The sequence below is a fragment of the Polypterus senegalus genome, chromosome 14 (genome assembly GCF_016835505.1).
Source record: "Polypterus senegalus isolate Bchr_013 chromosome 14, ASM1683550v1, whole genome shotgun sequence".
Taxonomy (NCBI): domain Eukaryota; kingdom Metazoa; phylum Chordata; class Cladistia; order Polypteriformes; family Polypteridae; genus Polypterus; species Polypterus senegalus.
In genome coordinates this window covers 77,504,292-77,528,186 of record NC_053167.1, presented here as the reverse complement: position 1 = coordinate 77,528,186, position 23,895 = coordinate 77,504,292, and the positions used below count along the sequence as shown (strand labels likewise).

Here is a 23,895-nt window from a genome sequence, read left to right as displayed (position 1 = left end):
TCTCATTTTCCTGGTTCATTCTTGGTCTGACTATTGACAGTTCCAGATTCAAGGTACCAAAGGACATGAAGCCAACCTGTATTGTTGCAAAATGCTATGTTTAAAATCTGACATTATTCTGAAGATATTTAAAAACACCCATATCTTTAGAGAAGGAAAATGGAAAAGAGCAACACCTGGAACATATCTCCATTTGGAAATTGCATGATTCCTGCTCTTCAGCTTTGTTGCATCTCATTGTGGCAAATATTAAAGCAGTTTGATGCAGCTTTTTTTTTCCTTTAGTTACAAGAAGTGTTTCTTACATACAAAAAGGAGAAAGCTGAAAATGATAAAATTCTTAATGAGCATAATGAAAAGCTTCAGGAGCAAGTCACTGAACTGCGGTCCCAAAACACCAAAATTTCTACACAGCTAGAATTTGCTTCTAGACGGTAAATACTCTAAACAATGTTTATTTTTAAAAGACATTTTAATTTTGTTCAGTTTTTCTCTGACATATTTTTTTTCCTCTTGTCAGTTATGATATGTTGCAAGAAAATCTGGATAGGTACCGCCGTGAGATTGCATCATTCCGGGAAAAATGTCAAAAGATGTCATCTACTACTCAACAACAGGAGCAGATGATCCATACCCTAACGCAGGACCTAAGAGCTGCAAATGAAAAACTGGCAACAGCTGAAGTAAGTCTTCTCTTTAAAGACAGAATGTAAAAGTGTTTGATCTCTATGTAAATGATGGATCATCTTTAGGTGATTTCACATAAAAATTAGGTTGTCTGCGATTGTATTGAGATAATTAAGGAATGTGTTTTATCCAAGTTAACCTGTCTTAAAACACTGAAATTCTATAGGTTCGAGCTGAAAATCTAAGAAGAGAAAAGGATATGTTTAAGATAAGTGAGTCAAGATTGAATCAAGAAAAGGAGTCGTTGTTGGCTGAACAGAAAGGACAGAACCTCCTTCTGACCAATCTCAAATCCATCCAGGTTGGTACCAAAAATTGAAATAAGTGTTACACATCTGTATATTTTAAACTTGTGTTAAAAGCAAGAGTATTTAGTATAATTTAAATAACCTGATTGCTAAATGCACATTACTAATCAATGTAAATCAGTTAAATTGTGTTTCTACAGTCTGCAATTGTTTGAAAATGCAGTCAAATTAAACTTATGTCTGGTTTCCTGTTTGTGTACATTTGTAATAAGGCTATAGCTATTTGCTGCTTGTAAGAACTGTTCTGTGTCTTTTCACTGCTGCAGTTCTTGAATCTGTTGTGACCCTTACCACTTCTGAACAATTGTTTAGTTACTGATTCTTTTACAAGGAGAAGAGTACTCTTGCCAGTTTACAAATTTTATTTTTAAGTGAGTGGTCTTAAGAATTATGCATCACAATGCAGTCTGAATTTAGCATATACAGGTACATCTGAAGCCAAAGCATCTTATTCAGCATTTGAATTCATATCAATTAATCCATGGCTAAAAGTCTCCTTTTAAGCAATACGCCACCCCAAATTGTGTTTTTTAATGTTACTTATCCTCTTGTTTGTAGTGGTGACTGAGGGAAGATTTTTTTTTTTAATCTGATCTGAACAAAACATCTTGTTTGAATTAAAGACCATATTCTTCACCAGTGAATGATTTAGAGGGGCAGATCACAATTTCCACAATGCTGTACATCTGAATTGGTTTTCCTTGTTTATATTTATTGCAGAGATTTCAGGAAGTAACAGTTTTAGCAAAAAATAAATTTTCTAAGTTTTTACCATTCAAATGGATATTGGACATGTGGATTATGCGACTCAAATTACATGAGAATTTCTTTTCCTTTGGACTTTTTTCACAATGTTTGACACTGTATTAGTGTTGGTCACCTATTCGTGTTGAGTTTTTAATAATTTTAATATTTCAAAATGAAAGCTTGATATTACGTTTTCTTAGTCCCCACTACAGACTACACAGCGTAAGTTAAGTTTTAAAGGGGGAAAATAATTTTTGGATGGAGTATTAAGTTACACACACACACACTTTCAGATTATTCTGGCATAAGTTCTCAGTTTTATTCTAAAATATATAATTTCAATTGAGTTTCCACTGGACTATGCAGAGTATAGGGTCAGCTAAAAGTGGTCATGCTAGTCTGCTGATTTCTCGTTCAGTATGCACTGACCGCTCATGTGCCCACCTCCAACTCGTCACTTAAGTCGTTGTCGTCGTTACACATTCCAGATGCACCTGTGATTCATTTAGACATTTCATTGCTCTGTGTGATTTTTGGCTGCTTTTCTATATACAGTAATCCCTCCTCGATCGCGGGGGTTGCGTTCCAGACCCCCCCGCGATAGGTGGTAATCCGCGAAGTAGAAACCATATGTTTGTGTGGTTTTTATATATTTTAAGCCCTTATAAACTCTCCCACCTTGTTAACATTATTAGAGCCCTCTAGACATGAAATAACACCCTTTAGTCAAACGTTTAAACTGTGCTCCATGACAAGACAGAGATGACAGTTCTTTCTCACAATTAAAAGAAAGCAAACATATCTTATCTTCAAAGGAGCGCGTCAAAAGGAGCGTCAGGAGCAGAGAATGTCAGAGAGAGTGCTCGCTAAGAAAAGCAAACAATCAAAAAATCAATACATGCTTTTAAGTATACAGAAGCACCGATAAAGCGGCATTTTGTAGAGGAGCGTCCGTGTCCTCTGTGCAAACAGCCCCTCTGCTCACACCCCCTCCGTCAGGCAGAGAGAGTGAGAAAGACAGAGAGAAGCAAACAAGCACAGCGCGGGAAGCATACCTTTTAGCATTGAGGAGTTTTAGTTAATATGCAATACATGCTCTGATTGGGTAGCTTCTAAGCCATCCGCCAATAGCGTCCCTTGTATGAAATCAACTGGGCAATCAAACTGAGGAAGCATGTAACCTAAATTAAAAGACCCATTGTCTGCAGAAAGCGGCGAATCAGCGAAAAATCTGTGATATATGTTTAGATGTGCTTACATTTAAAATCCGCGATAGAGTGAAACCGCGAAAGTCAAAGCGCGATATAGTGAGGGATTACTGTATAATCCCACCGACCACGGTAGTAGCGAGGTGGGAGGGGGGGGGTGTACAAAGGGTAGGGACGTAACCAGCGGGAGCGTATGAGTCGCACTTGGTGGGAATTCCACGGTTTGCAGCCCAAATGGGGTTCAACGGCCTACCCACGCCTCTCTGCGCCGGGTAGACACACGCTCAATCTCATGCATAATTATTTATTAAATGCTTAACACTTCTGGAAAGACACGGTTGTCTAAAATGGGTTGGTTTGAGAATACAACAGTAAGTGAATGAAAAGATGGAACTCTGGAGAGAGCAACATATAATTGTCCGTGAGTGAAGAAGACGCATGTTTGTCACGGATGCGAATTGCTGTATGTAGCGTGTAAAACAGTTTGCTATGGTGCACGACGTGTGTCGTAACCGAAAACTCAGTTTTTAAAAACTGCTTGCTTCATTGTGTTTTAACCTCAGTTGTAAAGGATTGTTTTAAGGATCCCATGGGATACCCCTCGCAAACCGTTTTACACGCTGTATATGGCGACTCACCTCCGCGAGAAACATGCCTCTATGAACAGTGAAGGTGGCTCGGAGGTACATGACGCCTCTACGATAGACGAATATAAATGATGCCGTTCTTTCTGTGTCCGTTCCAGACTCTACCGTGATAAATGAATTTTCGCGAAGTAGGATTTTATTTATAAATCGAATATTTTCGCAGTTAGAGTATAGAAAACCTGTTTACGACCTCCTAAATACGTTTTTTAACATTAGAGCCCTCTAGACATGACACCCTTTAGTTACCATTACACTCGTATTACCCAATATATTAGACAAAATAAGACATATTAAACGTTACAAATGTCATATTACTAGCACTCGCCTTTTAAGGCAACCGACTTTTATCCTCAATTTTTGTGCGCTCCATGTGTACATCAGACATGTAAGTGTAGAGAATGAGAACATCAAAGTGCCCATTCATAACATCTCCCGAAAACCTAAGTGTTATTTTTTTTTTTTTATATCCCCTCAAGTGCCTGTCCAAAGTCGTACAATGTCAGCCTGAATCTGTACCACTAAAGATGGAGTTTCATGCACTAAATAAGCAAGCACCATCTCCCCTGATATTTACTACGTGGTGTGGCATTTGTACTCCATCAACATTATTTCCAGAGACATCATTTTGTCTATTTTTCCAGCGCATCGCGCACAAAAGCAAGGGATCAATGAGAGCACCAGAACTCCGCTCACATCACGTTGCTTCGTACCTCAAGCCGCAAGTAGTAAGTCTGTAATACGCTGAATAACGCTACGCTTTGCACTTACGGGACAGAAGGGCAATCCCGAACGCTTTTATATAGTAGATTATTGTACTGTACATTTAATTGCACCCAACCACTAACCTATGAAGGCACGACCTCAGTAGGAGAGCCTTCAGAGGTGGTGAAGTATCTTCAGCAGGTGCGTTGTTTTCAGTGAAGGAGTACTAAGAGTAGGCAGTGGGTGTCTGGGTGCGCGGCTGAAGAACATCTTGATAGGCAGTTTCTGGTGCTGTCTTTTCATATGCGTGAGGAGGCTTTTGTAGGGTATTGCCATCTTTGATCATATCTCCTGGATAGTAAGCATCTTCCTCCGGCGCTTAGTTTTATTGTCAGAAGGCTTAGAAAAAACAGCACGTTTAGGCGCCATCGTTGGGCTTAGATAAAAGTTCTCAGAAAGCGCATGCGTAGTGACGTAAGCGTGTATGAGAAAAAAATCGCGATAGAGTGAAGCCGCGAAAGTCGAAGCGTGATATAGCGAGGGATCACTGTATATCTATACTAATAAAAGGCAAAGCCCTCACTGACTGATCGACTCACTGACTCCATCACTAATTCTCCAACTTCCCATGTAGGTAGAAGGCTGAAATTTGGCAGGCTCATTCCTTACAGCTTACTTACAAAAAGTTAAGCAGGTTTCATTTCGAAATTCTACGTGTAATGGTCATAACGGTCAACAACGTCCGCCATGTTGAACTTTCTTATTTATGGCCCCATCTTCTTGAAACTCGGTAGGCGGCTTCCCTGCACTAACCGAAACCAATGTACATACTTATTTCGGTGGTATGATGCCACTGTCGGCCGCCATATTGAACTTTTCAACAGTCTTTGTTACTTATGGGCCCATCTTCAAGAAACTTGGTACACGGGTTCCCAACGCTAACTGAATCCTACTTGCGTACATATATACATCCATAGCCTGCAGCTCGGTCACCGTGTGAGGTGGCATTGGGTCCCCCATCCCAACGCCTCCCACGTTGTTGGATACCTGCCTATATAAGACCGTCTGTCGCTCCGGTCTCTACATTCCCTTCCTTGCTTCGCCACGGGATTCATGTCTCCCTACTGATAACTATAGCCTTTTTGTTTAATCCATGGCTTCTCTGCTGTTTTATTGTTTGTTTATTACAATTGTAGTTATTGTATAGGTATTTTACACTTGCTTTACATTTCTCAGGTACCCATTTCCTTTATCATTCCAACGCCCATTACTATGTCTATCGAGGTGATCACTGTTGATGAAAGAACTGTCACTTACCGAGTGGTTTCCATGCCCGAAGATGGCACCTACCTTTTCCATTCTCTGTTACATATTGCACGGCCATATCAGCTCACTCTCTTGATATCCGGAGGAACATTGTGTCTTATGTATTGAATAACTGGGACAGGTTTAAGGTGTGGACTGATGACGGTACAGGAGATGATTATACTACACAGGAGCACTATAAGAGTGAAATGCTTTAAGCCCTTCACCTATGGTTCTGCATGTGAGTTGATGGCTGCTGCTGAATTGTTCGGTTGTCGCTTTCAAGTGTACCGAAATAGCCAAATATTTTACACCTTTCGACAACCGCCAATGCCTCTTAAAAATCTTAGATTCACAGGTGACGATTTCAGTAGTGGACACTTTGATGTTTATGAATGTTTAAACTCAAAAGCTGGATGTGATTTTTATCGATGAAACCGGTTGTGTGCTTACAACGCTTGACAGATGCCGAATGTCTCTTCAACACAACAAATCCTGCAAATATTGTCATAATTGAAACAAACCATGAAACTCAAACCGATTATGACAGTAGCAATCCAAGCTGTGAGATTTCAAACAAGATTACTGTTCACATGGCCAACTGTACGTTGCATGCTCAAGAGTAAGCTCAGTGCACAGCTTGGTCATATTACAACCGGAGGGCCGAACTCACAATGTGGTATACAAAGAGATCCTTAACAATTATTGGTATATTTTTCCTCAGTTTAAAAAGATTTAATTTTCTTCTTAAAAATTTTAAGGCAGTGCTTCGCCGCTGCGAAGCGCGGGTATTTTGCTAGTATATATTTTATATTATATACATACACACACACACACAGTAATCCCTCCTCGATCATTGGGGTTACGTTCCAGAACCCCCTGCGATAGGTGAAAATCCGAGAAGTAGAAACCATATGTTTTGTATGCTTATTTTTATATATTTTAAGTCCTTATAAACTCTCCCACACTTAACATTATTAGAGCCCTCTAGACATGAAATAACACCCTTTAGTGAATAGTTTAAACAGTGCTCCATGACACGACAGAGATGGCAGTTCTTTCTCACAATTAAAAGAATGCAAACATATCTTCTCCTTCAAAGGAGCACCGTCAGGAGCAGAGAATGTCAGAGAATGAAAGCAAACAATCAAGCACCGCTTGGGAAGCACATCATATATCATTGAGGAGTTTTATTTAATACGTAATACATTCTCTGATTTGGTAGCTTCTAAGCCATCCGCCAATGAGATCCACTATATAATCTTTAATTTTTACAAATTACAAAAATAGGTGCAGAATAATGGACATTAAGGCACAGTGTATTGAAAGCAAGTGGTAATAATTTAATTTGGGCACACATTTATAAGTTGGTAAAAATGAGTACACATTTATGTCAAGAGTATTCACAGCGTACTTTGTCTTTCACATTGTGTTATAAAATGCAATGTTGCTATTTTGTATTGGGATTTTTTGCAGTTTCATGATTTACTTACATAAAAGCAAAACAAATTTCTATAGTTTTAAGTCCTCATAAATCCAGTTTGAGCTTATTTCTATGTTGGCAATGTATAACTTTATAGGTGATTGATAAACAATTGATGAACATATATTTTTTTCAGCTGAAACCTTGTGACTGCTGGGATAGTAAAATATTTAGCAGGTTTGTCATTCTGTTTTATTAGGTAACACTGGAACGCTCAGAGACTGAAACAAAGCAGAGACTCAATAATCAAATTGAGAAACAAGAAAGAGAGATTGCTCAAATGAAGAAAAAATTAGAGTATGAGGTAGAGCAGAAACATCTCCTAAGTAGAAATCAAGATGTAAGTTAATCCTTTTATTGTTTTTTTAATGCTCATTTTAAAATTAATGTATAGTTGTGTGTTTTTTTTTTTTTTGAGTCAGAATAAAAATGGGAATTTTTTACAGTGTCTTATGAAAATATTTGCATGTTTTTTAGAACTTTTTTCAACAACATGCAGACTTTAGGTTTGTAACTACTAAATGAAAAGTACTGAAAGAAGGATTGCAAAAGAAATCAGTCTTATGTTGTCTGTTAAGAAACTAAACAGCAACAAGTGTTCAGTCAGATATTATTATGTTTTAGCTACAGCTACTAGAAGTGAAGAAACAGCTTGAAACACAGTTATCTGTGCATGAGAAAACCAAGGAACTCTTGAAGAATGCAGAAAAGGAAATTGGTACTTTAAAGCAACAGCTGAGTAATGCAGAGAATCAGATAGCATCTCAGGCATTGCAAGGATCTGCCAGTACAGGTATGGGTCAATGTTGTGTGTGAATTGTTTTATTTATATATATATATTTATTTATTTTTTGCAAGTTCCTGAAACCACCTTCTCTTATTTCAGAATTGCCTGTGGTTGTTTAGAGTATTGACTTTGGTTAAGTGTGTGAATGCTTTCTTTTGTATTATCATTTCAACAATGAATTGTATATATTTTATATAAGAAAAAAATCATTGCACAATTATAAGGTCCCTGCTACCTCTCTTCTTCCCCCTTTTGTCTTCTGACAGATAGTTACAACACATTTTTGTGCTTTTTTTTTCTCTGTGTGAACTGAAATATTGCCTTTTTGGGAATCACAAAGGGTTTAGATTTATAACACTGCCATATATAGGTTTTTAACCTGCCTGCTTTTATAGAAGGGGAATGAGTTAAAACAGTTTTTGTGCAGCAGAATGCAGTCCTTCTGTAACTTTTTACAGAAATTCTTTATTTAAATGTAATGTAAATTTAAGAGAGAGGGTAAAATTTGGAAGTACAACAAATTGTTCAATTTTAAAAGTTGTGTAGAACCGTGTATTAAATCAGAAAAAAACTGGTTAAAACAAATGTTTTTTTTTCCTGAGTTTGAGATTCAGACTTCTGATTTTATGAATCACAAGTATTAGGGTTTTTTTGTTACAGGGGTGTGGAAATCAAATTTGTTTCTACTTGTCCACGGACAAGTAAACGTAGAAAATCCACTTGTCCGCCAGTTAAATTCACTTGCCCATAAACAAATAAAAGTGAAAAATAGTTTATTTTTTCTGATCTCTTTTATTGATACCAAAACTGCCTTCCATTTTAAAACTGAAAAAAATTCTTTCAGGGTGTAGTATTTTGCCACCTAACTCTAGAACTTTATATAAAAGATTCCCTTCTTTTAACTGGCTAATAAACAATGCCTTCATTATAGCTACACTAGTTCTTTTTTCATATATTACAGTTACATAACAGAACACTGTCCTGATTCATTTTCTGCCATGTTCTTCAGCTTTTGTCTTGCAACATCTTCTCCCCCAAGAATCTTTACCATCTCAGACAGCATGGGCTGAATGCTGTTCATTTCTTCTTGAGCTGAACTGCATGGTTCCTGGACTGATGGTTCTGCAGAAGTGGATGCTGATGACTTTTCAGGTTTTTTATGAGTGATGTGCCTGTTGCCAGGTGACAGCCAGAATTCCACAGCTGGTCGTGGGTTCAAACTCTTCTAAAGAAGTAGCATTGAACAGCCTAGCATAACACTCAACCTCCGAGCGTTCAGCTTTAGAAAACGCTTTTTCAATTGAACCAACTTTTTTCTTACTTTTAGACTTATGTCTCTATCTGACGTACTAAACCCCAGTTCCTATCCTTTTCTTTCTGCACATAACCAATCACCACACGATAAACGTATTTGTGAAATTAAAACTAGTTATAAGCTTAGACCTCTGAATGGATGGCATAATTAAACATGTATAACGAAAATTGTTTTTAAAGTTCTGAAAACTGAGGTCTAGGTTTTAATTTCACAAAGACGCTTTATCGTGTGGTGATTGGTTATATGGAGAAAGACAAAGGCTAGGAACTGGGGGTTTAGTACGTACGATAGACAGCAAACATGCAATAAAGAAAGCCTGCTCAGAAAAACATCCATTGAATTCTTCGTTCATATCTCCGACCTCCATATGACGAACCCAACATTTACACAATATTTCAGTTAAACCTGTGCGATACCCATTCAAATACAGTATCCAGTTTTTTGGAGCTTCGTCACACCTGCCATAAACTTCTCTACCCTGAACGTAGACCTGAGAACCCCATAATGCAAGGGAGCAGCACTACAGTCACGCCACCGTACCCCACCGCCACCCATGTCTAATACATGCTTTAATGCATTTCATCGTGAAAAAGATATCAAGTATTTATCTTAGCATTCTGAATGTTCATTGAGCAGGAATATCATGAAGTCAATGTGCGGCGATTGCTGCCGGCGCTCTCACTGCAAGAGAAAGTCAGTTTAAGAAGCGTGCAGAGATTAACAACTGGGTCGGGGAACACTTAATATAAAGCATTTAATGTGCTACATTAATTTATGACGGGGTTTGAGAAAATCTAGTAAATGAAACATTCATTTTAAGATGAAATTTAGTTTGCGACATTCAACTGACAAAATAAACTACGAGAATAAAGTCAACATGTCGACTTTAATCTCGACATTTACATTTTTTTGTCTTCACTGTGTCCGTATTTTTTCAGTGGCCTTCGTACACTTCCTTAGGTTTCTCAAGGCTTGTTGTGCCAGTTTTAATCAAGAAATGATCAATTTCTCATCCGCGATGCTACATGCTTCAGTTTCAACAACACGCATATAGCGAGAACAACGTGCGTACCGCAGTGCATTATGGGTTACGCAGGTAATTCCTAATGGCGTATTCGAAATTCAGCAAGAGGTTACATTTCCAAAGAAGTAAATATTACCGATGATGTCGGGGAAAAAAAATAAGTCTTAGTGAAGATTTTTATTGATATTTCATAACATTTGGAAACCGTTAGAATGTTTTCTTTATTTTTAAAAAACTGACAGCGCGAAACCAACTTGTTTCATTTGAAAAATTCAAAAATGATCTATAGACAGCTCATCAAAATTGATGTCACGCAATAAATTTCTTAACTCCTCAATATATCACAACCTATGAAATCGCAAATTCCAGAAAAGATCAAATGCCTAACAAGCTTTATGTGGCGAAAACAATTGCATTGTAGGTGAAATGACCGCATTTTTATGTAGAAAAAAATAATTTTATTAATATATAAAAGATATCGATTATAATGAAAAATCATGTCGGCATGAAAAAAAAGACCGCATCTCCAAGCGTGTAAATAGTAGGGTAAAATACTTATGTAAGATCACAAGAGTGCTTCCCCTTTGAAAAATCAGCCATCATTTTGTAAACAATATTGAATACCAATTTGATACATGAAGAACATGCCTAAGTAAACTGTTTCCGCACGAAGTACGTAAATATTTAAAATTTGAAAGTAGTGGTAAAAATGTGCCCCTGAACTGCACATTTAATTCTTTTTTTCTCCAGAAAAATTGCACTTGTCCGCGGACAACTGAAACCAGAAAACACACTTGTCCGGCGGTCAATTTACCCGTGTCGGACAAGTCGGGTGTTGGATTTCCGCACCCCTGTGTTATTTAAATAACTGAAGATTTAAATCCCTCAAGAATGCTTCATTAAGGATGGGTCCAGATAGCTAATTGGGTGTTTAGCTACTGGACATTCAGATATTAAGACTGTTTGGTAAATTGGTGTACTGTGTTAGTTTTCAAATGCTGTGCATTAAATTGCTTGAATTAGCTCTTAATTGACTGTTACTAGTACCATTTGCCTTCCTGCAAGGCATTTTGAGTTGCATTCTTTGGGAATATTGACATTTTTGGGTGAAGCTCAGCCAAAGCTTTTGTGATTCTGATTTTGTCGTGAGAAACACCCTGCAAACTAGTAGAGGGTGAATATTTTTTTTTTTTTTTTTTAAACCCATTTGTTTACATTCGAATGTGTTTTTAAAGAATGAGTTTGTGTACTGCTGACTTGGTGAGAGTGAAATGCACTGCACCTGTGCCTTTGGGCAATTTCTGTGTTTTTCAAATGCTTATTTAACGAGTTGAGAGTAGAATAGCCATTGATCTGTAGGTTAGTTCATTTTGCTTTTGTTACAGTGTTTAGTTTCTTTTTCTCTATTCTTGAGACTTTGGAATCAATTTGAGTACACTGCAATAGGCAAAACTCTTCATTTTCACAACTTGACGGAACAGTTTCAAACAGAAGTATGAACATTTCCTAACATGCAACTCAGATTGCCATCCTTCATTGTGAGTCTGAACCTTGCTTTCTGGACTTTCTGTATGTCAAATCAATTGTTCCAAAATTAAAGACAAGTGTTAAATAATGTTGTGGAAAAGTATAGATAAATGTCCTTAAATTGTGGGAAAAAGTAATCTATTAAATTTTCACTCCATTTTGAATCAATATTGTAGTTACCTTAAATTTCATCATTGTGGGTTTTATTTGTGAATGACATTTTAAAGTTTTTTTTTTATATAATGGGACTTTTCTGAATGGCGCACTTGCAATAATTCATAAATTGATGAGCTATAGCTAATTGAAAACCGAGATTGTCTTTGACTTTCTCTTTTACAATTATAAAGTCTTGCACAGTCATAGTCTGGGAGATCTTGGCCAACTTTGCCCCCAATAATTAGCATTTCTGTTTTTTCTCGCCCATCCACTTAACCAGTTTCATCCATTACCGTAGCACTAGAATTACCAGAGCCTACGAAAAAACTCGTAGATCTGTCCCACCTTAAATCGCTTCTATCGCTTTATATATTCTGATGACGACTTTATATATTCAGGAATGCCTTTATATATTCCGAAAAACATAATTGCCTGTTTGGCACCCCATAGGGCACTGTATAATAGATATATAAAAAAACAGCTAAGGGGATAGACATAGATAGGAAGGAAAGGCACTATATGATAGGCAGACAGGGAAGCTGCTATATAATAATAAAATTACTGTTTTTACTATATAGAGATTTATTTATTTACTTCCTACAGCGTAAAGTCACAAGTGCAAAGCTTCCCATATAAATATACAAAGTACAGCGATGGCAAAAGGGCATTCTTGATCCGATGTAGATCCGTTGTCATATAAGTAAATAACTCAAGGTAAATAACATTAGATCTGGCTTTTATGTAAGTAACATATCAATGTTAATGTTTTGGGCGCATGCACAGTCCTTTGTATGCAAGAGCCAGATCTAATGTTATTACCTTTTATTTATTTATTTACTTCCTTCAGCGTAAAGTCACGAGTGCAGTGCTGTAGGATGTACATATAAAAAGTACACAGATGGCAAAAGTGCATTCTTGATCCGATGTCGAACAGTCATCATGATTTGCCTCTGTTATAGTGTGTCTGAGAAAACAGCAGTGTCAAATGCAGGGTGGGGGGGTTTGAGTTGGGATTGTGAACGTGGCTGAGAGAATAACAGAATAAAAAAAAAAAGCTAACCTTTCCAAGTATCATAAATTACACCAGCTATTACAGATTGGAATCAAATGTATGTTTTTATTTTAACATAGTAAGAATACGTGCAGCTCACTTTTCAAAATGGACTCATCTGTAATCGAACCCGTGAACTTCAGACTAACAGTTGAGCTGATACCGTTGCGCCACCACAGCGCTCTTAGCATATGCGTGTCAATATCGCACTCTAATGTGGGTTTTTCTGTAGTTATATTTTTGAATAAAAGTGCATTTGTTCTATTATATTTGTACTTTTTGTGAAACTGTTTCTTTGATATTTGGACTTTAGGCTTCACACAAACTTCATGTCTACGTTTTGTCAATTATGACTAAAACATGAAAAACGTTTTTTAACGATGTGTGGACATTGAACACATGAAATGCAAGTGTTCCAAATAATGATATAGTATTAATAAAAGGTGTAATTATGCTTGATTTCTCACTCTATACAACTCCAAGCAACTGACACGCAGGTAAACAGACTTGAGCTGAGAAAACTGTGCGCCGGTGGGAAATGTGATAGTAGGCTGTTTGCTGCTTAGCCACAAATTTTGAACACAAAAGACGTGATGGAGAGGTGTGAAGAGTTTTAAGGTGGGACGGATCTACGAGTTTTTTCGTAGGCTTTGGTAATTCTAGTGTTAAATTCCTAACCCAACTAATTAAAAGCAGCTTCAGAGTAAGTTCATTTGGTTTAAAAGAGGTATAATTGGGTGTCATCTGATGTTGAATGTAAATTGATTTTTTAATTTTTTTGTTTTTTTTTTATATTATGATAGTTCCTAATAGAAACATATAGTGCAAACAGTAAAGGTCCCAGTACTGTACCATGCGGGGCACCATATTTAACTTCTGAGTGTAATAATGGAGCGACTAAGTCTAAGAAACAAGTAGTAGGTTTCCTTTTGGAAGTTCATTTCCAGTTTTGCTTCAAAATCACTAAAGTAGTGTGTACAAGGAGGGACAGGGTTTGCTAATATCTCTCTATCTGTCGCTCTCTTTAAACTGGCTTTAAAGGTTTTGTTTGAAAGAAGAAAACTAGACTTTAACAATATTTCTCCTACAAATCATTTCTACTAATATTAGTCAATTTTTCTATTTGTCTTTCTAGGGGGTTTATTCATTTCTAGTGGTCATATTCATTATATGTGTATTTAAAATATATGGGGGTGTTTTTGACTGTCAGCCTTTAACTTTTTGTAATATATTTTTCTTTTAAATAGTTCGGCAAGGTGCAGAAGTGGATATTGAAGACTTGCAAACACGACTCAGACAATCAGAGGAACAAAATAATGATCTGAAAGAGCGTCTCAAAACTGCTACAAATAATGTGGAACAATATAGGTCTATGGTGCTTAGTCTAGAGGATTCTCTTAGCAAAGAGAAGCAGGTACTGTGGTTTGCAGTTGTATTCTGTCTTCACTAATGGCCGAAAAACTATGACATGTACCTAATAGTCTTACCACAAACACATTAAAACATTGGGTTGTGTTTAGGGCTTGATAAATTGTCAAATTATTTTAGTCTTGGTTCACAAAAATGTAAAGCATTGCTCTCCAAAAATCTATCTTAGGTGACAGAAGAAGCTAGAACTGTTATTGAAACACGTTTGAAAGAATCTCATGATTATCAAGTGCAGCTGGAGGAAAAACTTGTTGAAGCTGAGAAGGAAAAACAAGAGCTTCAAGAAGACAAGCGAAAAGAAATTGAAAATTTAGAACAACAGGTAATTAAATCTCTGGGAACTAAGCAGTTTTAATCAATGTTTGAATGCTTTATCGTAAGTATATTCAACAGATATTAAATTAATTCTTTTAATTTATTAGTTTCTCTGCAGCCCCAAATTTTTCCACCACTTGCTGAGCACAGTTTGAAAAGTATTTCCATGATTTTGTTATCCTGAGTCCATATTGAGTAAGATCCAGTAACACATTGAATGTTTTAAACAAAGAATCTGTTATATTAAAGCATTAAACTATATCACCCTGTGTTGCAAATGATTCAATATACTGTGGTGAAACACAAAACCATGCTGGCACTACTGTTAATTGTTCATGTATTTTTGTTAAAGGCAAGGTAGATGAAATGATGGCATTACTGTAATAATTATACTGCTTTGAATATGAAAATATAAAAGTGTTTGCATATTACAAATGCAATCATGATGTAATTTTTGTTACCAGTTTGAGGTATTCAAAACACATTAATTTTCTTTGGTTAGTATGATGGATTTTATTTTGGCAGAGGGGCCTTTTATTCAATAAAGATTAATATTGTGGCTCTCTGATTCCTATATGATTATGGCTGTGATCTTTTGAAATTGCCGAGTAGGCCTCTTTATTTTGCTAGAACTGAATGTCAATTTTTGTGTCTCGACTGTTCAGTGAAGGGAGATTTTTACTGTTTCTCAACCTTGATGGTCTTGCAACCCAGTTTTACCTGTTTTTAAGTTTACTGATGCACAAGCGCGTTTGTCCATTATGGTGTAATGAGCACTGATGATATCTGTGCAATCGAATTTCTTCTACCTAGTGAAAAGAGTGCAAATATTAGGTTGAATGGCATCTCTCTGAAAGGCACACTAACGTAAGACCGTTAAGTGTGGGTGAGACAAGTGCAGATATAAATGGAGAGAAATGTCACATAGCTCTGTTAGTTGCTTAGGGGACCCACTTGCACACACAATGATGCCAACCCACCATCCACAGTAGTAAAGAAACACTGCTCTCGATTGCTTGTGAGCAATGCAAATTTTTAATCTTTGTAGCCTGCACTGGATTTTGTGGAATTCTCCAAAGTGTTTCTTTGTACACATTAAATTACTTTTCATAAGTCAGGTATATTTTCAAAGCTTTAATTTTAAATTAAGCTTTAATAAAGTATTTTTTGTACATTTTCCTTAAGGTTCTGACACATTTCCAGCAATTTTCAGTCAGTCTTCATTTACATAATAAATTGGAGGCAACGATTCTTTCCAGAAACTCTGACTTGCTAAATGCCAAAGAAAAAGCTGAGTGAAGGAGAGGACGCTTACAAAGCTAAAATAGAAAACATACTCACTTAGAATAACATGAAGGATGTCTGGAAAGGATTGGGCATAATTACATGGACTCATGCATTCCAGGGCTTGAGGTGCTGGAAGGAAATGTGGAGAAAACTAACACTCTAAGCCAATTTTTAATTGACTTTACCTCCCACTGCCACTTTCTTTCAATGACTTGTCTTCCCACACCATCCCTGTTACATCATCATCTTCTACCGTGTCAGCCGGAATGTCCACTGACAAGTCCACCTCAGACCATTGGTTTAGGCTGTCAATAACTGAACACCAACATATAGGAAAAGCCGTGGAACCAGATGGTGTCTTCCCTCGATTACTAGAGGCCTGTACTGACTATCTTTGTGGTATTCTTTGTTATTTGTTCAGTCTGTCCTTAAAACTCCATTCAGTGCAGCTTCTGTGGAAAATATTGTGCATTGTTCTTGTTTGAAAATAGGCAGGTACCTCTTCGCCTAATGCCTACTTAAAGTGGCACTTGTATCTACATCATGAAGACCTTTTGTGAGGCTGGTCCTGGACTGAGTCCTCTTATGGTAAACCACCTGGAAACACTGCGGTATGCCAGTCGGGAAAAGATTGGAGAGAAGTATGCAGTTAAATTCCACAAGCCTTATCACCTGGATAAAGCTGGCAGTACTGTGAGGATTGCTTTTGGTTTCTCTAGTGCCTTCAGTACCATCCAGCCAATTATTTATGGTGTATGCTCCGAAATATGAAGGTGGATGAACCTGAGGTACCCTAGACTATCTCTCTGACAGACCACAGTTTTTGTGAGGCTCAAGGACCATTTTTCTGATATGAATGTCCGCAACACTGGAACACCACAAGGAATAGTTCTGTCTCCCATTTCTCTTTACTCTGTACATTTTAGACTATAACAAGGTCATGTGTCTCGCAAAAATTTTCAGATTATTCTGCACTAATGTGGTGTATTGACAAGAGGATTGAGACAGAGTAGAGTACAGGAGGAGTTGGGTGGAAAGCTTTCATTTCTTTGTGCAAAAACTGGTTGCATCTAAAAATCAGCAAAGCCAAGGAACTGGCGAGTTTCACTGCACCAAAGAAACACTGTCCAGTTACTTTTCAGGGTGTGGATGTATACATGGTGCAATCCCACAAGTTCTTGGTGGTCCACATCAGTGACTTGTTGAATGATATCAGAACGGGGAGAGCAGGTTTTTTTTTTTTTCTTGGGGAACTGTTCATTTTAATGTAGGCAACTACATCCTTCACATCTTCTGCACCTCTATGATGGCCAGTGTGCTTTTTCTATGCTATAGTTTTTAGGTCGGTAATATCTTCAAGGGAGGCCCACCGAATCAAATGGCGCTTTTCCACTGCATAGTACGGTTCAGTACAGCTCACCTTGGTTCGGCTCAGTTCGGCTCGGTTTGCGTTTCGACTGCAGTTTAGTACCGCTTTAGAGTGGGCGGGATTATTCACGTGTCGTGTTAGTTGCGCCGCGTCGCCCCATCCAGCTCTCGCTGGATCCGCTCCTCGGCTACCAATGAGAGGAACGTCTGTACTTCCTCAATAGACCACGAAACAGCCATTTTTGGTTAAAACAAAATGGTGCGTCCGAACCTTCGCTGGCTGCGCTAAAAATCTAGCGGGTCTGTTGTGTCTCGTATCGCTAGTTCAGTGACGCAGTAATGACGATTTTCTCCGGCCAATCGGTGACCAGCAGAGTTTACACGTCACGGTTTGGTAACGGTTCGGCGCGCTTGGAACCTCGGCTGAGGTGGTACTAAAAAAAGTACCAGGTACTGACTGTTCCCAGTGGAAAACCTCCCAAAAGTGAGCTGAACTAAACCGTGTCGTGCCGTACTATGCAGTGGAAAAGCGCCAAAAAAGTTAATCGGGCTTCATTATAGAACACACTCTAAACACCCTGCAGGTAGTAGCAAAGGAGAGAATTAAAAGAAAAACTTCTCATTATGAACAATGGTACAAATCCCTTCACTGACACGCTAACACTGAGTACTTTCAGCCAGTGAATTCTTTAGCAAATTTGTGTCAAGCAGTATTCAATGGGTTGTTTTTTTAACCACCTGCAATATGCCTGTGTAATGCCTCACTGTGGTTGTGCATGTAACAAATGTAAATGTATTAAGCCTGTGATTTACTGAATAGCAAGCTTCATTTGCACAACTCTTTAGAGCTGCTTTTATAACACATTTTTCAAATCGGGTTTATCGAGAAATTATTTGTCAGGTTTGTGACATTTGCTTTTGTGAGATTGCCCCAATGTATAAAGTAGATCTTAGTTAATAACACATAAGAAGAATAATTTTTAATAGGTGGGTCAAATGAACTAAAATTTCAAATGTTAAACTCCTGGTGGTTTAATTTTTCAAATCTTCATGTTTTGGATTTTTCACTAAGAATAACTGAACAGACGCATGATTAAAATTGTTTGCTTTGATTCTAGCAAAATGTTGAATGCAATTAAATCACATTGTAATAAATTTGCCTTTTTACAGGTATCTGAACTTAAGAAAAATTTAACAAGTATTCAGGCAGAACTTCAAGAAGCCCTTCAACGGGCAGCAATAGCTGCATCTCATGAGCAGAAGGCCTCACAGGATAGCCAGCAACAAGTGAGTAATGATTTGAAAGAATTTGACGTTCATCATGAAAATCTGTTTGGTGGTTTTAAGTAATGTTTTTTTATTTATTTATTTTATTTTTTTAATGGTAATACTGTTTTCAAGTGGCTTGAGATATTGGGTATTCAGCAAGCCCAAGTTTTATTTACTAGTAATAAATGAAGCTTGCATTTTACAAGCTGTTTTGTTGGAAAACTGATGACATACTCATAAACTGGAGTGATGATTTTAAACTGCCACATAAAAGATCATCTTGCAAGAGCAAATCAGATGTGGAAACAAGTAATAGCGATGCAAGAAAGGCGGTCCTAATTCTTTGTAAACAATATTAGCTTGGAGTAACCGTTGGAGGAATCTAGAGCAACCAGTGGAAACTAATAGGAACACAGAGAGAACTTTAAAACTCTACACTTAGGACTTGAATCCCAGTGACATTATTTTGAGGCAGTAGCACTACCACTGTGCCACCATTCCATCCAGCAAAAAAGTTGCTGAATGAAAGTCAAATCAACATATTACTGTAGTATTAATTTTGGTATTGTGGTTAGCATTGTCCTTTGCACCATGTAATAAAAAAAAAACAACCTGCATGCATTATAAGCCTCCTTCAAACTGAGATCAGTAGCAAAATGTTAGTAGTAGTTTTTTTTAGAAATGTAAGGAACTGTGAACTTGGACAGTAGTTTTTTTTTTTTTTTTAAAAAAGCACAAAGCCAAACACCTACTAAATGCCAGAATAGACGCAGCCATAGGGGTGCGTAATATCAGTATTATGTAATATCAGTAAAGCACTCCTCTGAATGGGAATGAACGAGGAGGGTTTGAGTGAGTTAAACTAACTTTTTACTGTGTTTTTTTGTTGTCAGACATTTTATTTAGTTCCATATCAAGAGTTATGCATTTTAGGCTCTTATGCCAAAACTGTGTTGTGATGCACAGCAAGTTTAACGTTACTGAGTGGAAAGGAATGAAAATGACTTATTTACACCTGGGTATTCTATGAAGTGTGTGGAATGAGTACTTTTTGTATCTTCTTCCTCTTTTGGCTGCTTCCGCTGTAAAGTGTGTGTGTGTGTCTCTCTCTGAAGTGTGTGTGTGTGTGTCTCTCTCTCTCTCTCGTCTCATCCCTAGTTTTTTATAATAGTTTATTTAAACTTTCTTCCACATGTTCATATGCTAATGGCTTATGTCTGAAATATCTTCAATGTAATATGAGCTGTCTAGCTTTAAACTCGTAAGTGGTAACTTGCTGTTACTCTTCTGGTTTGATAGATTTTTATCAGGCTGCTACTCTTAAGTTGTAGTTTTCCCTTTTCTCACTTTGCGCATAGCTCTTAAGGAGGTATTTAATTTGGCCAATCATTACTGTAAGAATAACTCTTAAGAACCTTTTTAATTTCTTAGTCCAGCATTTGTTTAAACAAAGGAGCTTAGATTTAATAATGTCTCTATTACATTTTTTCTTCCAATTAGGCAAAGTTGGCTGCTGAAGCACAAAATAAATATGAGCGTGAATTAATGTTGCATGCTGCTGATGTGGAGGCATTGCAGGCTGCAAAAAAACAAGCAGGTCAGACTTCTCAGATGCGACAACAGCTGGAAGACAAAGCACAGAAAGCCGAAGCTCAGCTGAAAGAGTGTCAGAAATCTTGGGATGAGCGAGAAGGAATACTAAAGGTATACTTTTATATTATCTACAATGTTAAAAGGTACTAAGCTATGTACAAGTGAGTTGTTTACTATACTTAAATCTTAAATTTATTGCTTTAAATGTGCATTTTACAAGTCTGGAATTTTTTTCTTTCCTTCACTTTCTGTCAACTTTGTGATGGTTAGGAAGAAGTGACTAAACTGGCATCCCGTTGTGAAGATTTGCTAAAGCAGAACAACTTGCTGCATGAACAGATAGAAGCACTTGGTAATAAGATGGTGGCATCTGTACAGCAGGCTGTACAGGACAGTAACTTGAACATATCGCTTAATGAAGAAGGAAAGTCCCAGGAGCAGATCCTGGAAATTCTTCGGTAATAGACATTTTCAGTGTTGTATTTTGGGCAGTGCTTTTGTTCAAAGTAGTTCCTTTTGTACATCTTCTACAAAATAACTAATATTAAAATGTTATTTTCAAAGCCTAAATTACTGAGTAGTTGTAGGTTACACCTATCTGCTTTTAAGAAAAAAGGTACTAAAGAGATGTAGATTTTATGTTTACATTGGTTATGCTATACCTGTACCCTTAACAAAATTCTACAATTTGTAGAATTATTTTCTAGCTAACATTTTATGCATTTTAATGCATGTAAATACAGTGGTGTGCAAAAATACTTCACTCCCTTGAAAGGCTTCATTTTGTGCATGACCAATGATTTTTGCACATTTATTTTATTTGGTATTTTAATGTGAACTTTTAGGCATTTCCAAATTCAAAATAAACCATTTTCTGTCTATTTTTACTAAGGAAGAAAAACTCAAGTTTGCACAAGTATTCAAGCATTACACATTAAAGCCTTGTCAAGTACCCTTTTTTGTGGTAATTTTTTCTTTTTGCAGTAATTATGCACCAGTTTTTCACATTGTTCAGGAGAGATTCTTCTTAATGCATGTTGGCATGATTTACAGAAATCCTCTAGATGGGTGGGGTGGTGCCTCTGGACAGCAATTTTCAAATTGTGCCACAGATTTTCAGTAGAGTTAAGATCGGGAGTTTTGACTTATTAGACAATTCCAAAACATTCACCTTTGTTTTTCTGAGTCATTCCAGTGTTGCTTTGGCTTCATACTTAGGGTCATTGTCATGTTGAAAGATGAATCTTCTCCCAAGCCATAGGTTAATAGCCGACCGTAACAAGGTCTCCTGCAATATTGTGCTGTACTTGTGTTGCAAAAAGTTCCATTGTAGTCTCATTTGACTATAAAATCTTCCATATGTTAACTTCTCATGCTTTGTAGCAAATACTATCCATGCTTTTATGTAGATGAATGTCTTCTTTCTTAATTCCTGAAGGTAGTAAGTAAATCTTATCCCTGGATACTGAGGAGTCAATCGCTTGTACATTGAATAATTCTTAATTCAGCTTTACTAAATATAGAAGTGCTAAAATTAATATCAGAATCAATCCCATTGCTTGAATGATACAGCAGCATTATTTTTGTTAAAGTACTTGTATGTAGGTAAAGATATGCCTCTTTTCAGTTTTCTATTAATTGTTTAACCTTATCTGTTACATAGCTGCTATTAAGGTTTTGAATAATTTTCATTCACTCCCATGGAGTTAAACTGTAAAAATAAAAGGATTAAGAGTAGTTTTAGAGATGTTTGCTAAGATATAAAATCCCTTCATGCTACTTTTATTCAAGGCAAATATATATATATTTTTATATTGCCTGTCATTTTAATACAAAGTAGAAACTTGTGCCCTGTTACCATGGAGTTTGTATTCCTTTTGTAAATGCAAGCATACTGTGACCATATTCAGTTGATCACTTTAGCTTCAAAGACATTTTTGGTGTTGGTTATGGCACTTTTCAAATTCCATGTCATCACACTGGCAAGGTGTTTTTGTGAATGTAAGAATTTTTTGACTCCACTGTATTTTAGCAAGGTTTCTTTTGCTGCTTTATTGCATTGTGGTAGACATTGCTTAAAGGCATTTCTTTTCTGGCAAATTATTACAATGTACGATGTGGAACATATGTTCTACCTTTCCCAAGTTACCTGTTTTGAAAATGTCCTTGGCTTTTGTATACAGCCAAGACAGAGCGTGGTCTGTTAGTTGGACAATGAGGTTTTCACAAAACCTCTGTTCTGCAAACCCCTTCCCCACAGTCATGAGTACAAATGGGTGTTCAATTAAAATCGCAAACCTGCCTTTATTCATACCACTTTTTTCTTAGTTTTGTTTTTATCAATTTTTTAATGCCTACATACTTGGTCAAAATAGTCATGAATGTTTGAGAATCTCTCTGGCTCAGCTGTGAGTAGGGTTTATTTCCTTCCTATTAGGGAAGGAGATTGCATGAACTGTGTACTCTAAATAGAATAAAACTCTCAGCATGGCTGTCTAAATTTCTAGTATGATGTGGCATTATTTTTGTTATGTACCATTTTAAACTTTTCTCCATATTCTCCCCATCCCCAATTAAAGATTTGTGCGTAGAGAAAAAGAAATAGCAGAAACAAAATATGAAGTTGCTCAGGTTGAGAGTCTGCGTTACCGTCAAAGAGTGGAACATCTGGAGAGAGAACAAAAAGAACTGCAAGACAGTCTGAATGCAGAGCGGGAAAAAATGCAGGTACACCAGAAAAATTTTACAATTCAGTATTTTAATGTACTGGCTGGATGTGAGAAATTAAGTGTGTTTTTAAAAGAAAAGTTATAAATTGTTTTGCTTGGTTTAAGGAAATTTGTAAAGTCAGCTTTTTGTGTAAGTACAGTATCTCTCAAAAATATTTTATTATATCTTCATGGGACAACACTGAAGATATGACACTTTAATACAATGTAAAGTAGTCAGTGTACAGCTTGTTTAACAGTGTAAATTTGCTGTCCCTTCAAATAAACTCAACTCACAGCCATTAATGTCTAAACCACTGGCAACAAAAATGAGTACACCCCACAGGGTCACGGGGTTTCTGCTGGAGCCAATCTCGGCCAACTCAGGGCGCAAGGTAGGAAACAAAGCCCTGGTAAGGCGCCAGCCCACCGTAGGGCACACACCAAGCACACACTAGGGACAATTTAGAATCACCAATGCACCTCACCTGCATGTCTTTAGACTGTTGGAGGAAACCGGAGTACCCAGAGGAAACCCACGCAGACACGGGGAAAACATGCAAACTCCAGACAGGTAGGACCCGGGAGGCGAACCAATCAGTTTGTGAAACGGAAAAAATTTTGGCAAAGGTCAACAGTGATTTGCTGTTGACTAGATGCACTCATAGATGCATACTGGCTCACATCTTATCTTGCATGTAATTGACTGTTGTGGCACTGAAAACAAGGGGAACTGACTCCACCTCACTCAGCCCTCCCCCTCTTTGATTGTAGCGCTTAAATCATTCAGTACTCGTGTCACTCATAGATCGCTGTCCTTAAACTTCTAATGGAGAAGCCACAGAAACAGTATTAACTCTCAAAGTGCATGCATTAGTAGCTTTAATACTGTATATCAGTGTAACACACAGGGCACTGGCGCTTCGGTATATCCACTTGAACTATTGCAATTCATAAATTTGCATCTGTAAACTTTAAAG

At 37.2% G+C, this 23,895-nt stretch overlaps 1 protein-coding gene across 2 annotated transcripts in view; it reads left to right on the top strand.

Annotated features, from left to right (window-relative positions):
• The window catches only part of tprb (translocated promoter region b, nuclear basket protein), an 87,621-nt gene that overhangs the window by 24,068 nt on the left and 39,658 nt on the right, over positions 1-23,895 (top strand). For both annotated transcript variants that reach the window (XM_039735582.1, XM_039735581.1), the window contains exons 17-27: positions 286-434; positions 521-683; positions 854-988; positions 7,287-7,427; positions 7,712-7,880; positions 14,195-14,361; positions 14,545-14,697; positions 18,516-18,632; positions 20,115-20,318; positions 20,478-20,665; positions 22,787-22,934. In XM_039735582.1, the coding sequence (XP_039591516.1) occupies positions 286-434; positions 521-683; positions 854-988; positions 7,287-7,427; positions 7,712-7,880; positions 14,195-14,361; positions 14,545-14,697; positions 18,516-18,632; positions 20,115-20,318; positions 20,478-20,665; positions 22,787-22,934 (1,734 nt within the window). The remainder of the gene's footprint in view (positions 1-285; positions 435-520; positions 684-853; positions 989-7,286; positions 7,428-7,711; positions 7,881-14,194; positions 14,362-14,544; positions 14,698-18,515; positions 18,633-20,114; positions 20,319-20,477; positions 20,666-22,786; positions 22,935-23,895) is intronic.